Here is a 16,675-nt window from a genome sequence, read left to right as displayed (position 1 = left end):
CAGCATTTCCAGCTGAAGAGTTGTTGTGGAAGAGAGAAAAAAAGGTGGAATTTGTAGGTTTGAAAGGCGAACATATCTTCCCAGCTTCTGGTCATTTTGATGAGAAATTGGTTCTGCTGGCTTTGAAACAGCCTGGGACTTAAGGCTAAGTCAGCCATTGTGGGACTGATCCAAAGCCCATTGAAGTCAGTGGGTGGTTTTCCACCGGCTTCAATAGGCTTTAGATCTGGCTACGTGAGAAGACATGAACTGATTTTTTCTGGTAAACAGGAGGAGGAGTGAAAGGGGAAGGGGCTGAGACCAGAAGCAAGTCCAGCTGAGGTCACACCTCCTTTGAGTTGCAAATCAGTATCTGAGGATCAAAGGTCTAGCTAATCCCCTTTTTCAGAGGTGAAAACTACTTAATCAGATTTCATTTGCAAGCCTGGTTTGCTCTGATTAGCAAAACCTGTAAGCACAATGGCCGGAAGATGCTCGAGCTATCGGGGATAGCAGGGCTGCAGTTGTGAGCTTTACATATTTATTAAACTCTCTAGGAATGCTGGAGGTAGAGAAGGGAAATGGAGACTGATTTACCCTGCACTTTCTGTGGGGTAGCCCTGCGTTGTGGGGTTGCTTTTCCCAACCAGGGCTTGGTGAGGCCTGGGGAAGGATGAAACATGCAGAGCTTCTGAAACCAGTTACTGTTTATAAAGGGTTGGCTTTTGGTCAAGACATTTTATGAGATTCCTTATCTGGACTGACCAAGGAAATACTCTGCCCCATCTAGTGATCCTTTGCCTTCAGCTCAGGGCATCAGTCCTAAGCAGATAATATAATGTTGGCAAGACTGAAGTTTGGTCTTTTTGGCAATCTTGACGATTATCTCTTTGCGTGGAGCAACATATGAAGGACCTCACAGGCACCATGTTTCCCTTGGGTGGTAAGCTGGGGACTGCTTGTCTCATCATAACAGCTACATTTTTACTTCAGCATCCCACGCTGTGCGACTTGAGGCCCAATTTGGTGATGTACTTATTTACATATTTACATATGTAAATAGCTATATTGAAATCTATTTATGGTGGAGGCTAATTGTGACTATTGGTGGTCTTGAAGTTACATTTGTGTTTCAAGTAACTTGCTGCATTAGAGCCTCAAGCACTGAAAGAAATTAGTCATAATATTTTGAAAGTGAGATAAACACTTATGCGAATGTTTTGGGTTCTCCAAAAGTCAGGCATAGTGTGAGGCTGGTTCCAGCAAGGGCTTGGGTTGGAGCTGTACGGTTGGATCTATGTCACCCTGCTCAAGGTCCGAGTTCCTTGGTCCAGGTCTGTACCTTGACCACATCCCAGCATTACACTAGGACAAGACCCAGGTCCTCCAGGAAACCAGGTTGTATGAGCTGGGCAGGAGCTGCAAATAAGTCCATGGACAGGAGTAAGAGTGAGGTGTCCCAAGCCTTGGACCACTCCATGGTGTCCTGTCAGGAGAGTGCAGGAGCCTGCTTTATGCCTGTGTACACGTTCATCTCCAGGACCAGCAACAGGGCTGGTTAAGAGCGTGGAAAAAACCTGTCTGACAGCAATATGATCAGAAAATGAAGCAACTAAAACACACACACAGATTTTTCTATGCCGTTACAGAGGAAGTGATTTTTCAGATTTGGTTGAGTTGAAAAGGAAAGGGGAATTCCAGAGGTAAAAAGTTGTTTGTTTGTCACGGGCTTTGGAAGGTTGTGGGTTTGCACAGGTCCTGGTTTACAAAAGCGAATGAAATCAAATTGTTTGGGAAATACTGAATATGGGGACTCACTTAGGTGAATCAAAGTAGCTGAATCAATGGAAAGGTGCATGGAAGGAGACCTTACAAACGTTACAGTTGTGGTGATGCGACTGCTGTGGTGGTGATGGCCCCAGTGTGCCTGCAGGGTCTGCAAGGGTAGACCAGCTGGTGTTGGTTTTGGGCAAACACTGCTTTCATCGAGTCCCTAGGAAAGGTTCAGAGAAGGTCATACCTGTGAAACAGGTCCTGTTGGCTTTTATGGGTTGTGGACCACCATGAATTAGGACATCAAGAGCTAGAGCGGAACTGCTGGCTAATCTTTCAGACAAATGAACAGTGCTGATTTGTATTCTGCTTTAACATATTAAGCATTAAAATCTCACCAGAAAACATAAAATATAAACCACAATCTAATAATATCAGACTGGATCCTCTGCCTTTAGCCAAACAAAAATCTTCTTTGAGACTGGTGAGTTGTTTTCGTGGAAAATACAGAATGCTTGGGTCCCTGTTTTAGGAGCATAGAAAAAATAAGTGTAATTAATTTCCATGTTTACAAGGCTAACACATGTTATAATCCTGTAGGACAACAAATAATTATTTCAACCAGTGTTATTTTTGCAGTGATGTTCTTGTTGTATTATGTAGCTCTTTGGAGCCCCGGGAATCACTCCCCTTCACCAAAGAATTCAGTGAGCCTCAAACACATGTTCAGAGGCTTTGCTGAATTGGGGGCCTCAGGGTTTGATCTTGCAAATGCTTCCTTCCAGGCATGTTTCTGAACTACCAGAAGGCATTCTTTAGACTTCAGCAAATCTTAACCACAAGAGTGAACGCAATGAACAAACTGTCTGCAGGATTGTGTCCCGTGTGGCTGAAAATAATCACTAAACATTTTGTTTGCAAATGCAGGGCTGAAGGGGCGTCATTGGGGGGGTTTGATAGCAAAGCCAAAGTGGGCTTCCTCCTTCCAAAGCAGAGACCATGCAAGTCACCTCACTTGGTAGGACAGAAATACAGCAGAGCCTGCAAACACCATTAAGCTTTAGGTTTAGAGCCATGAATCACAGAATAATTTAGGTTTGAAGGAGTCTCTGGAGGTCTCTGGTCCAAGGAGGGCCAACTTCAAAGTTAGATCCAGCTTCAAAGTTGGAGCATGTTGCTCAAGATCATGTCCAGCTGCGTTCTGGATATGTCCAAGGATGGAGGCAGCCTGTTTACAGATGTCCCTCTGCCTCTCTTGCTCCCTTTGCCTTTTAGGATCATGAGGTTTATGGGGTTTTTTAATTGGTTCAGCTTTCCTTTGAATAAATGGCACAAGGCTCTCAAGACACTTTGCGCTAGTGCCTGTAATAAAATTAGACTACTTTTTTTTTTTTCCCCTCCTCGGTTTTGTTTTCCCTCCTCCTTTCCTCTCTAATCAGATAACAGTGGATCAATCTGCTCTGCCGTGGGAGGAGGGGCATGGGGGAAGGAAGGAGGGAGGCAGGGAAGAAAACTGTGTGGTCTTACTGTCAGGCTGTCCTGGCCTTCTCTGAACACAAAGCCGAGTAACAGAAAACAGATAAGATTAATAGCGTTTTCTTCCTGCAGCATGCTGAAGAGCGACAGTGAGATGAATTAATTAATTAATGAAAGCATCTGGCAGTACTCCTTTTTTAAGTTCTGCGGTACGCTCACCCTTCCCCATCCTGAAATTTATCATCTCTACTTTTTTTCCCCTTTGCATAGTGGATTTTGCATATTTTATCTCCTCCGGCCAGAATTTGGTCCCACGGGGAAAGTTTCACTTTGCCCTTTGATTTGTAGGAGACAAGCGAATCAAAGTCGTGTCCGCTGTGACTGATGCCCCCCTCTCCTACCTCTTGGCTGCTTTTCTTTCACCTTGCTCTTGATTATTCCCGAGATAACTGATTTTTGCGATTACTGCGGATCTCAGCCAAGTCCAAGCCGACGTGTCCTGTGTAAAACAAGCCCCAGTCGTAAGAGTTATGATTTGCCGTTGTGGGAACCCAGAGCTTTTTAGCACTTGATCCATTCCCACCGGACCATTGAGAAATGGGTGTCTAACAAGCAGCTGAGCACCTTGTCCTTGGTACGCACTCTCCCACACACCAACATTGTGCACATACATCTAGATATATGTGCGGACATTGAAAAAGAGCGCTGCTTTCATTTGCATTCCTTTTGTTGAGTGTGATGTGCATTATGCATTGATTTAGCTCACCCGTGCTGAAGAAAGAGAAGGATATAATAAAAAAGATGCAGAGATCAATAAAAAAGAAGGGAGGGGGAGAGAAAGTAATATGAAAAGAGATGAGTAAAGGCTGATAGACACATTGAAACACAGCTGGGAAGTAGCTTCAGAACTTCTATCTACCCTTAAGTTTGCCTGGTAATTTATGGGGTTTTCAGTCGCATCTTATTGGTGTTATTATTGCCACACTTTATCTCCTTTGCTTATAAGGGGCTCTTCGCTAAAGCCTTTTTACAGCAAAACAGGGCAGCGCTTCCGCAGACTTCCACGTGCGAGTGGTTCCCACTGAAGAACACGAATGTTTCAGGTTAGACACACGTCTCCGTGGTTTGTTAGATCAGGGCCTCAGGGATGGAAAGTACAAAGAAAAGGCACAGAGTAGAGGAAAAGAGAAAATAAATATATCTAGGTCTTGAGTTTACCACCAAATTCTGGCGCGCTTAAAGCATTAGTCGCCAGTGGTTCTTCAAGGAGAAATATGATTTTAATTTGACAGTGATCCTTAAACACCTTTTCTTTCACTCCTGCTTGGCCTCAAATGTTTTTTTTGCTTCCTCACAAATCTGGATCTGTCCTTCTCCTCCTGTAAGCTGTGAGCCTTACCTTTGTGGGAGCGCTATCCTTTACCTCTCCCATTATCCATAAATTAAGCATAGCACTTTCCCCTAATCTTATTGTTTGGCGGGCTGCATTGCATTCAGGGAAATGATTAATATTCATGAGCTTGCTATCTCTGTTTGGTGCATAATCCTCTAGGGAAATTGCAGTGTTAAATGAGTGACACAAACCTAATTTTGTATGTCTTTTCTTTCCTTTCTTTCTTTTTTCTTTTTTTCCCCTTTCTGACAGAGAAGTAATGTGCTTAAAATAAATTGATGGATGACCATCCATATTCATTGTGGGCATGCTTTGAGAGCGCGCCTCGCTCCCATCCTCTCCCCCTCCCTTCCTCATACCCCTGCACAGGAACACAGCTTTGCCTGCCGAAGCCGTGGCCCCACACAGCAGCTAATGGTGATTTCGCCTTCTTTCACAAACATTAAATAGGCCTTGGCTGACCCTGCCGAGGGCTTTCAGTAGAACAACAGCATGGGAGAAACCGAGCCACCTTGCAAGAGAAACTCAGCATCTCAGAGGGCATCAATAAGACTAAAGCATTGACCAAGGAGCTTGGGAAGGAGTATTGCTGTCGATAAAGAAGCAGAGGTTCTATAGCAGAGTTTCGTAGCAAATAGCAATGAATTTACTGACCAGGGCTATTCAGATGGTATTTGTGTGAATCCTTCAGCTTTTGGCACATACTTTGAAGCTGAGTGTTTTCTGCAGCTCATGGAAGTGTGGCTACATGTTCTAAAAAGTCCGAGCACTCATTTGGCAAGTTAGTCATCACAGCATCATCATAAAGTCTCTTAAAGTGATTTTCAGACTGTCATCATTAATAGTGTAATCTTAGCAGGGCCAGCAAAGCCACAAAGCAGAGAGAGCAGGCATCTCAGGCAGCAAAATTCAAAGGACAGATGCTTTTTTGTGGGGGAGAATGTGGGCTGGAGTGGTATTTGCCTGCATTTTTCCCTGGGCCACTGACTCCAGCCCAGCTCAATCCAGCTTTGGTTTTTGGGAGACAGCTACAATGACAGCCCAACAAAAGAATGACTCCTTTGCTTGCTGCATGCCTCACGCATTGCTCTCCGTGGATCAGAGAGGCTTCCATGGCTGGTCATGCTTCCCTCCTTAGAGCATCTTCTGTGACTCGACAGCAACTTGCTGTGCTTGGGGGATGGTGCTGAGCACAAGACCTTTGCAATAACATCCAACCACACGCACAAACAAACAGTTTGTTTTCCTTGGTGAATGGCACCACTGGGTTTTTTCTCTTGGGCTCCTTCCCAGCCTCCCAAGCAAGTGGTATCAAGAAGGGCAACACTGGCCAACCTTCTCATGGTCATAGCAGTTGCTGCCTTGTGTGACAGAAGCCTCAAGATTTTCAGTCAAACAGTCTCGAAGTTTAGCTAATAAATCTGTGTAAGTCTGAGGAAATATCAAAATATTCTCAGCACAGCTTTTCTGATTTATCCAGCCACCCAGGGAGGGAAGCAAGATTAGGTGGGAAGAGAACACGTGTTGTAGTGCTTTTATAACTTGCCTGGTCACCCGGGGTTGGGGGAAGGCCACATTGGCTCCTGTTGGCTAGCTGGGGAGCAGATAAGGTCTTACTACCACTGCCAGCAATGGAAAATATCCTTTCGCTTAAGTGACAAAGGCTTGTGTTCTTGGAGGTGAAATATCAAATTTCGGTGCTGGGCTCTGTGAGGGAGTTGTAATTGTATCTGTCTGCAGCACGCAGATCAATTGCATAATTATTGTGCTCCGACCGCTATATCATACCGATGAGCCGAGTCACGCCAGACAAAGGACAAGCCCAGGAATGTATTTCCACGAAGCAGCTGAATTACCAGGGAGCCGTGCTCTGCAAATGCATTATGCCCGCCTGCTCGGTTCAGGAGATGCTCAGACACGATTGTCATATTGTACGGAAAAAAGCCTCCTGTGAGGCCCCTGGATGTTCTGCAGTAGATTGCAACACCCTCATTGCCTTCATTTCCAAGGTGTCTGTTTTATTTCATTGAGGGAAAACGTCGCAATTTATTGATATGCAACTTTATTCGGAAAGATCTGCCCAAGCTCTGTGTAATGGTTTTCCTTTTTTCAAATCAGAACATCCAGGAAGGAAAATAACTCTCAAATATTTTAGTGTAGCAGGAAATATCTCATCTCTGGCTTCTTCAATATTAAAGAAGAGATTAGCAGATATCCTGGAAGCAGGCCATGTTATTCACTCTCTTCCCACTGAAGCCAAAGGTGAACTCCCATAGAAATAAATGCAGCAGGTTCTGCGATCGCTCAGCCGCCGGGTTCATGTGATTTGCAGTGGAATGATTTCTCCTTTTGTGATAGAAACCTCTGAATACATTTCTTCTCGTCTATGAACATAAACACCAGTGCTGGAGATGCTGATTAAGTGATGCGGTGGTAAAATCCTGCTTCTGCAGAAGTTGCTGACTTTGGTGAGCCTGTGATTTGGCCCTCCCTGGGTCTGAAAAGGCCTGCACACCTCTGGGCAGACTTTTCAGGGGTTAAAATACGAAGCTTGCTCTGTTTGAAGAATTTGTTACTCTGAGACAATGCTTCTGCATTTTTGACCCCCCTCCTTTTTTTGGGGGGGGACACACAAGTAGTTCTGTGGCATAAGGCTTGTTATAGTTGGAAACATCCCTAAGTAAACAGCTGAGCTTAAAAATATTCCTTTTTTTTTGTCTAGCCTTTTAAAAAAATAGTAGTTATTGCACAAAAGAAGACTATGCTGATGCCAATCACTGCGTTCTAGCTGAAAACAGGAAGGTCCCCCCAGTGTCTGTCCCCAGCACTTTGACTATGGGGCTCGGACATTAAAAGCCTCATCAGAGGATGTGCCCTGTGCTATGAATTGGATCTCTTTATCTCTTTTTTTTTTCTTTTAAATGAGGTGGAAGGCTACCTATCACAGATAAGTGTATCCTGCATGTCTGCTTCCTGATCTGCACCAGACTTCACTCGTTTTGCTGGTGATTTTCTAGCCTCTCTTCAAATAGGTAACTGTGATGGGGAGGTACCCGCTCATCCAGACCTGACCTGGCAGGTGCTTCCCAGGTACTCCCTAAATCCTCTGCCTTACCTTGTGCATCCTTTCATTTCTGAACCCCAGAGAAGGGGTTTCTATTTCAATACAAAAGGCTGCCTTTTGCACTGTGCTCGGGCAGCTTAAGAAGCAAGGGGAGATGAAGTTTGCACGATTTTCTGATGCAACACGCAAGAGCCCCAAGATCATTCTCCATCTTGAAGCCCAACTGCAATACTAAGCAGGCCAGGTCTCACCAATCTGTTTCCTCAACAAATCCCCCTTCTCCAGGTTGACGACTGCCACGGAGCATTCAGGGATTCCCAGATGTCACAGAAATCTTTGCTCAACCGGAGACTACCTTTTCCCAAAGCAAGGGCAAGAGAGGGACTTTGATTTGGCCTCAACATTTTTGTGCCTTCAGTAAGAATTTTGTCAGGGAAAAGGTGCTCAGGCTGCCTGAATGAATACATGTTCCCCGAGTTCAGCTCAGGATCCTTCAGCATCTGTTGCCAATCCCCTAGAGATGCTGTCTCCTGCTGCCAGGTACTACACCTGCAGACATTTTACTGCTCTCGATTTAAGCTGGATTTCCAGGCAACTGCTTTGTAATTTTTTGAAGTCGTTTTTCCTTGAGGACAAATCACATTTCCTTCATGTTCCCTTCCTCCACATCTCCTTAAAATCAGATTCAACTTTGAAGTGACAAGTCCATGGTGTTGATGAATATGGTCCATGACGCAGGCCATACCTGACGAATACATCACTATGACCTTCATCAGGTCTTGCAAGCCTGTAGACGTCTGTGGAGACAAAAATTAGCTCATATTACCAAGGCCCTGGATGCATTTCATGTCACAGTAGTTGAGAAGAGAATAGAAAAGGCATTTTGCACCATTATGGAAATAAAGATGTTAGCTACTGCTTCCTAGAAATATACCGCTCCTGACACTGCCCTCCCCGGCTTTGAGCCTGTAGGACTCTACGGATTTAACTGAGCTGTCTTCACACCACTGTGGAAAGGGAAGAAGCCTGTTAGTTTTCATTTTGTGAGGGCAATCGTAGGAAGAAACAATCTGGTCGTTCTTCACTTTGCTCATGAAAATGTAAAGCCCAACATGTAACCTACATCCAAGACCGCAGTAAGAATGGGGAGTCAGAGCTGGTGCTCAGTACCTGTGGAAGGAAGAGCCTCTCCTTCTTTTTGGCAGTCCACCCAGTGATGCAGCACATTTGGCTGTCACAGGTTGATGCCCTCATCAGTCTCCTCACCCGTGTCTGGAAGGATTTAAAGAAGTCCCCCTCTTTGCCATCGCTCAGAAGTAGGAAGCTCACGGGCGGGAAAAGTCTTCTCCTCTTCTCACCAATGCTCCCTTCAAAGCATGGTGTTGCACGCTTCAGGATGGCATGTCAATAGTAGGACTTACAGAGCTTACTTAAAAGAAAACTAGGGTTGTAAAGCCACTTTCCCCCATCATTTTTCAAAGCACACAAAAGCAAGCGGGTACCTAATCCCCCTGCTTTTGTGTGCGATGTCACCCGGCCAGCGAACCCGCACTGCCGTGGAGGGCAGGGCGCAGCGACTCTCCAGGACTAGCAGAGCAGAAGGGCTCATGATGGTGCAGTTCAGTAAGACTTTGTTAATCATTTAGGCAGGATCCGTTTAATTCAGACATCTCAGTCTCTCCATTTGGTTCCTCCCTCGGGTTTTGCAGACTCTGAGCAGACAGATTTATTGGGGTCTTAAGCATAATCAGGAACAAATTAGCCTCTGTTAGGATCACACGCTGGCCTGGATCACAGCTATTCAAAGGCTGCCTTCCCATCCATGTGAGTATGAATTAAGTCATCGGATTGGAGTAGGTCTTGAGTATTCTTTTATCCCAAACACATGATCTTATCAGAAGCCCATTATGTTTATCATCGCATTAGGAGGGAACATTTGGAGCCAGTGCAGGAGTATGTTGCTGTATAAATGTTGTGCTTACTTCAGTGCCTGTCGTGAAAATAAGTCAGTGCTTCAGGAAGGCCAGGGGAACACTGTCTAAACACATGTGCCTAAAATTAGGCTGTGAGTTTCTGGGCATGTGTTTGCATCGGTGGGGTGGCTGCATTGGGGATGTGTAAAGAGAGCGTACATGTGTTTGTGTGTCAGTGTTCCTGTCAGTGTGGGTGTGTAGCGGGATGCACTTGGGTGCTGGTGTTTCACTGGCAGTGTGTATCTGACTGTGCATATGTTTATGGGCTGAAGGTTGGGTCTTTTTAAGATGGTAGATATTTTCCTTTCTTTTTTTTTTCTTTTCTACAGAAATAAGCCCCTTTTCATAAAATGACAAGGAAACTCTTTTTCAAAAAATACATACTTTCATATGTTTGGGATTTGTTTTTGAGGATTTTTGATTGCTGACCACAGTCTTTCCAGGGCTAAATATTTCTCAGAGATTTCTGCTGAGACTCTCACTCAAACTGGGACATAGTGCTCTGAGGCGGGTGAGCCACTTAGCTTTATCCTACTGGTCTTGGGTACAGCAGAGACCTGGCCCGCGCTTTGATACGTCTCTGCAGAGAGAGGAGCAGAACAGGAGATGCAGAAGGGTAAGGTGAGGAAACCAAGAGTTTGTGTCCATGGCCATCACAGTTACGTGCTCGCTCTGCCCCTTCCTTGAGCTGCCCAGACACAGAGCGTGTCTCTCCCAGGGATGAATGAGCCACACTGGCATAGCACTGTGCCGACATTAATAAGCCCTGCAGAGAAACGAGGTTTGTTACAGGGATGTCCAAACTGGGGCTCGCAGGGCACGTAGGGTTCATGAGCAGTTCAAGCACACATTCCCAGCTGGGTCAGTATCAGATGAGGAGTAGCAGGGCCCTGCTGGCATCAGGGCTGTTGGGCAATCCGGCCGTGGGAGGAGGCAAGGCAGCAAGGCCGGCACTGCTGGGTTGCCGTAGGGCCCATCTGCACATCCACCAGAGCCCCCTCCCACCGTGGAGTAATGGGACACCCCCCGGAGCCATTGCCATCTTTGTATGTGAAGCACTCTCCCAAGCACTCCGCCTCCGAGCCCTTCGAGGTGTGTGGTATATGTTTGGTGGCTCCCAGCCATATGAAGATTTTAAGATGTGACATGTAGGGTCAAGAAGTTTGGCCACCCCAGGAATATTCACTCAGACGCGGGGCTGCACTCATACAGCTGAATGGCTTCCAGATTCATGCTGGCTCCTTTTCGCCAGCTCGGAGTACTGGCCCAGCAAATACACAGTTCCTCACGCTTATCCACGTACACAAGTTGTCCACAGAGGTCGTGATGAAATGAAACCATAATGACATTCTTCCCTGATAGACTTCTCCATTCTTTCAAACTCACACTCTCTTAAGGACCTGGAATTTTGCACGGAGGATTGGTAGGAAGGGAGGGGAAAAGGAGTGAAAGTCATTAAATAATTGAATTGCAATAAACTGATTTTTTTCTGGCTCATGATGGTATTTCACTGTGTAAACTAGGAGGAAAAATAAACAGGGGATTTAGTAGTTTGGAAGTAGCTCAAAATTGAGCAGCCGTTGGATTTTCTGACACCTACCTCAAGATAGTCCAGTGCTACCGACCGGGCTCTCCTTAGGGATCGTTCCCATCAGTCCAGCTAGCAGCTCTGGCTAATTTCCTACCCTTTTTTCAGCAGGGTTATTTGCTAGACAAAAATACAACAGGCTGTCAGAACTGGATACCTCTGGGGACGGGCAATGATAATACAATACAAAATAGGATACCAACAGGTCAAAGGTTTCCATTTCACAGAGTACTCTAATGACTGAAAGTCATTATTGCTATGCAGTCTGTTTGAAAAGAGTAGATGGATCTCAGTTCAGTTTTTAATGGGCCAGTGTTACAGAAACAACCTCAAAAATTTGGCATCTTTGTTGGCAGCCTCATTAGAGAAGCCACAGAATAAATGGACAAGGATAATAAAGTCTCCTGCTGCTTTTGATCCTTTCAGGTCAAATCTGAGTCATGTTGGTTGAAGCCGTGTGTGTATGTGGCAAGCTTACCCTCACGCTATGTATACTGTACCTCTTTGGATAAACAGATCTCTTCGCCCCTTTGGTCACTACAACTGTGAACTTGGCAGTTTTGGGCCTAAATTCACAGTTGCTGCTGCTGTTGTTGTTTTGTAGATATCTTTTAAAAGCAAAAAGGAAACATTGTAGACCAGACCCTCTGTTGGTGTTTTTCCATCCAAGTTGATGGAATTATGCCAACACCCACATTGTCTCTCTGTATTTTCTATCTCTGCTTTCTTCTGTCTCCATCCTTTTAAATGGAGATAGATGAAAATAAGCAGAAAATCTCTTACATTAGAAAATATCTTGGGGGAATTTCCCAATACAAAAATTGACTGTTGTTGCTTGGCTTTATTTAAAATCACCTTGCTATTACCTAGAAGAGACCAATGCTTTCACTTCCCGGTGACCTGGTCCAGCAGATACACGACCACTGATGTTATCAGGTCCTCGCACCTAGATGGCAGACATCTGTAGCCAGTCCTTTGTGATTTCTCTTCTCTGCTTTCTCCTGGCAGATGAACCCAGCAGGTGCTATTTCCACGATGGGGATGGAGTCTGCGAGGAATTTGAGCAAATGACCAGCATCAAAGACTGTGGTGTTTACACTCCCAAAGGCTTCCTCGATCAGTGGGCTTCCAACGTCTCGGTCTCACATCACAGTGACCAGCAGTGTCCAGGATGGGTGGTCATCGGTCAGCCAGCAGCAACCCAGGTAAGGAAAGCATAGTCTCTTTCCTGTCCTGGAAGGTGAAGTCCAGCAAGGAGCGACATTCATGAGCATAACTAAGATGGTCAGCGTTCGTGTGTGATGTTACCCCTGCCTGTTAACTTGCTGCTTCACCAAGCAAGGCCCCTGACAGTAGTTTCCTTCTTTCTGAGCCTGATTAGTAGTGATGAGTTGAAATTCAGTTCCAAACACGGGCTGAAGTTGTCGCCTGTTTGATTCAATACGCTGTCTAGGGATCACCTTGACTAGCATCACCTAAAAGACTGGACAGACTCTGCAGCGACCACAGGGTACTGTCTTGCGGCAATGAGTTCTGAAGGCTAATGCCGATAATACAAAAGAGCATTCTTTGTTTTTTAATAGTTTTGTGTTTTCTGTCTCCCAGTTTCATAAAAGCACCCTATTGTTCTGTTCTGAGAAAGGTCCTGTCCATTCCCAAAGCCATTCATTAGCTTTAACCCCTTCTTACAGGTCTCCTTTGTAACATAAATAGCTCCAGTTACCATAACTTTACCTTTTGTCTCCCTGAGAGAATTAGATCCAAATGAGTTCAAAAAGACATTAGATAAATGCCAGGAAAACAGAGCTGCACACGATGCAGATGCAACAGTCCAGATGCAACCTGAGTCAGGAAAGCCCACAGTGCTTATTGTTGTTTTTTTAAAGGATACAGCAGGGAAAGGATCGTCATGTATAAGAGCTGCTTTGTATGTTCCTTCAGCATCCACCTTGCTAGAGAGAGAGCAGTGGATTAGGTGGACTTTTGGTTCGATGCAGCAAAGTTGTTCTTACAGTCTAATTATCTGGGAGGTGTCTTGAGTGGGCAGTGCAGAGAGGAATACCGTGTCACAGATATGACAAGCAGATTTCTCTGTGAATAGTAAACGCTCAGCATTTCCAGTTGGCTTGCAAGAGAAAGCATCTTTATCCAAGAGACTTGGCCTTGTTCACATTGCACAAGTCTGTAACAAATTAATGACCAGGTCAGTTTTAAATGCACAAAGCGTGGTCAGCTGGCATAGTACCAAGACAAAATCCTGAGCCCAGTATTGCCTTTTTGTCATGGTCTCGTTTATTATTTCACACTCTAAAAGGAACTTTCCTCTGGACCCCTACCAGTGCCTTCGTAATTTCTTTCTCGTTTGAGCTCCCTGTGCTGTGGTGCAGTCCGAAGCCCGCTGTCTCCAGTTCAGGTGCTGCTTTACATGCATGTCCCCAAGCACTCTGTCCCCGTGCAGCCGCTACGGAGAGCTGCCCTGATTTTCTCCTCGTGCACTGGTAGAGAGGCAGCCACGCCACGCAGTAGGTAACATATGGTCCTGTGGTGGAAAACCCACCACCACGCACACACACAACAGAAAGCCCTGCTGCGTAGCCGCAACTCAGGCGTGTTTGTTGTACCCAGATGAGATGAAGTTGTCACAGCCTTGTTAAAAAAAAAAGAAAAAAAAAAAGGGAAAAAAAAAGCTGTTGTATTTATAGGCAGAGCACTAGCATAGCACACAGTGGCAGTGAATGGGAACATGCCTCCTCTTATTGCCTGGCCCCTGGGGAGATAACAGTGTGCTATTTACTTCCAGAAAAAGGAATTTTTGCTTTAGCTCAGCTGGTCCTATTACACCAGTTTGAGTGCATGGGGTTCATTGACCTTTTTAATCATATATGTTGAGAAAGTCTTTGTTTTCCCCAGGAACAAGACAGCCTCGTCGGCTTGTGAGAGCACCTGACTTGTCACTCCAGAGAGGTTAGGTGGGGCAGCAGGTCATCACTTTGTTAGCTAGTGGAGATTAAAATTAACCTAAGATCTCCTCTAATCACTGCATGTAATGATCACTGGTGTGTAAACATGCTTGGCTTCATTATCTGCACAAGCATTGAGCCTTAGGGGTTTTTTGTATTGATGAAAGGAGCACCTTTCCTCACCCAGGTATCTTTCGGAGAGGGTTGTGTGCTTGCTGGTCTTGTGCAAACTTTTCGTGTTGTTGCTGGGTAGTTTCCTGATTAATCAGAGTGGTATTTGTGTTGGCTTCTCATCAAGAATGCCATGAAAGATATGTTTGAGTGCAGTGCACAGCAATATACAGAATACATAAGCTGCCTGTTTGTTAGCCATCCCCGTTTCTCATAATTGCCCCAGTGCTCTCAAGGTGCTTTAAAGCATTTTAGGTATGTCCTTCATGATTTAAAAATGTTTCTCATCGTTAGGTATCTCAAGACCCATTTCTCTGCACGACTGTTATAGTTTTTCCTAGGCTGTTTCTGAGGAGTAGGCATCACAGGTTGATTTGTTATTGTGGTATTTCTCAGTAATATCTTCCTGCATGCGCTTGTTTACTGTTGGAGGATTGTTTATGTGCACAAGCTGGAGAACACTTTCTTTATTATTGTAGGGTTGCTTCTGCAAACTGACCACCCCACACCTGCTTGCTCAGTTCACCCAAGACGTTGTCCGTTTCTGCAGAGTTGGTTGTTCCTTAGAAGTAGGGTGCGTGCACTTGCTTATTATTTTGAGATGGATCTTACATGCTGGTTCCTTACTTGTTAGTATGAGGCTGCTGAATGGCAACATATTAAGGGAGGAAAAAAAAAATCACAGTATAAGATTTGTTTTGAACAACAAAATGCTTGCAAAGAATGACATGGTCTTGGCGAAGAGATACACATTTGATAAATGGAAAGGTCAAACAGCCCCCCCCCCCCCCCCCCCCAAACAATCGTTCTTTCTGCAGAAGCAAGACTGATAGACAGCCACTTCTACTTTCCTGGCAGCCACTCTTCAGCGCTGATTAAGAAATATTCTCAGTACTGACAGCATCATATTTAGAGCCAGAGAGGACCAGTCAGCACCATTGCACCAGCACAGAAATGCAAGCACCGATGCAGGGTGTTTTTACAGTTTGATTTCTAATTTGGCGTCCTCCGCAGATTTTGAAGCAGATGCTGCTCAGTGCCTGTTGTCGACTGCAGGAGGAATTCAGCAGTAAGGGCTTTGCACACTCTTGGGCTGCTCTCTTCCCCACCGCTCTTGCTGTGAGTTTGTAAACAGCCTCTCCTTGCCATCCACTGTGTGTGAAATGTTATCAGTGTTGATGTACTGGTTGTGTGGGGTTTTCTACAGCACTGTGTATTTTTCGGGACCTTTCTTGTGCTAAAGATTATTGATGCTTGCATTAAGTCATCAGCTGGTGTATGCTGGCAAGGACTACAAAGGCAGTAGCGCTGGGCAGATTTGTACTAGCTGAAGGACAGATCCCGTAGGCATAGACAGACAGACAAAGGGTGCTTTGCTCATCTGTTTGGTGAATAGCTGCAACTTTTTCTCTATTGGAAGTCCCCAGGGACTTATTTCCCTGGCTGGTTTGTACCCAGCTAGGGTCACCCTCCTTGTTACCAGCAGGAGGGGGTAGGACCTGGCCTCCTGACACCAAGCTAAGCACACCTGGGCTTGACAGGACATCAGTTTAAAAAGCCAACTTGTGGTCAACCCAGACAGCCCCTGTTGTATCATCACTGGCGAAGCTGTATCAGTGAGGAGTGTTAAGTAGGAACATGCAGTGGGGATTAGGTCACTGTAAAAGGTTGGCTGTCCTGCAGGGTTCAAGAAACCAGGCTCTTGCAATGGCCTTAGTCAACTCAATCTCCATGCTCTCATTGCGGACCAATTTTTGCCACAGTTTACACTGGGTGAGTACATTACCTTATATGTTAGTCTCTCTTTCTAGAGTAGGTTGTACTGAGCAGGAAGGATTTTGATATTTTGCTGAAGTGTCTTTTCTATACAGGCGTGCCTTTGGAGAAGCCTCTGACGGGCCTGTTTCAGGAGGGTTGCTCCGTGGCTTGGGCGAGAGGAGCAGAGGCAGGCAGGTGCAGACCAACCGCGGGAGGCTGGAGATGCCATTTCTCCTTTCCTCTTGCTGGTGGTACTCCTGCTTTTGGAGAACTGATTCGTCTGCAGTTTCCCTTTGGGCCTTTATGATAGAGAATTATAAGAAGGGACTAATGGATCTTTAGGTGGCTTATTGCTGACCTTGTTACTTCTGTCACAGCGATGTGTGCTCAAGACTTGGAAGTTGGCGTGTGCATTGATGATTTAGAGGGCCAGTGCTCCAGTAACTATGTCTTTCGTTGCATTGCCTCCCAATTGTGCAAAAGCTGTTTAGACCAAATAACTATATATATATATATATAAAAAAATTTTTTTTCTCCCTC

General features: G+C 45.3%; 1 protein-coding gene across 1 annotated transcript in view; it reads left to right on the top strand.

Moving 5' to 3' along the window:
- The window catches only part of LOC104167212 (pappalysin-1-like), a gene marked incomplete at its 3' end in the record, with an annotated part of 106,031 nt that extends 93,580 nt beyond the window's left edge, over positions 1-12,451 (top strand). Inside the window, exon 10 of the mRNA XM_009707401.1 lies at positions 12,255-12,451. Within this exon, the coding sequence (XP_009705703.1) occupies positions 12,255-12,451 (197 nt within the window). The remainder of the gene's footprint in view (positions 1-12,254) is intronic.
- Between the last annotated feature and the right edge of the window lie 4,224 nt (positions 12,452-16,675).

The sequence above is a fragment of the Cariama cristata genome, unplaced genomic scaffold, assembly GCF_000690535.1.
Source record: "Cariama cristata isolate BGI_N322 unplaced genomic scaffold, ASM69053v1 scaffold4929, whole genome shotgun sequence".
In the NCBI taxonomy this organism is placed as follows: Eukaryota; Metazoa; Chordata; class Aves; order Cariamiformes; family Cariamidae; genus Cariama; species Cariama cristata.
This window is presented reverse-complemented; position numbering and strand designations above follow the sequence as displayed.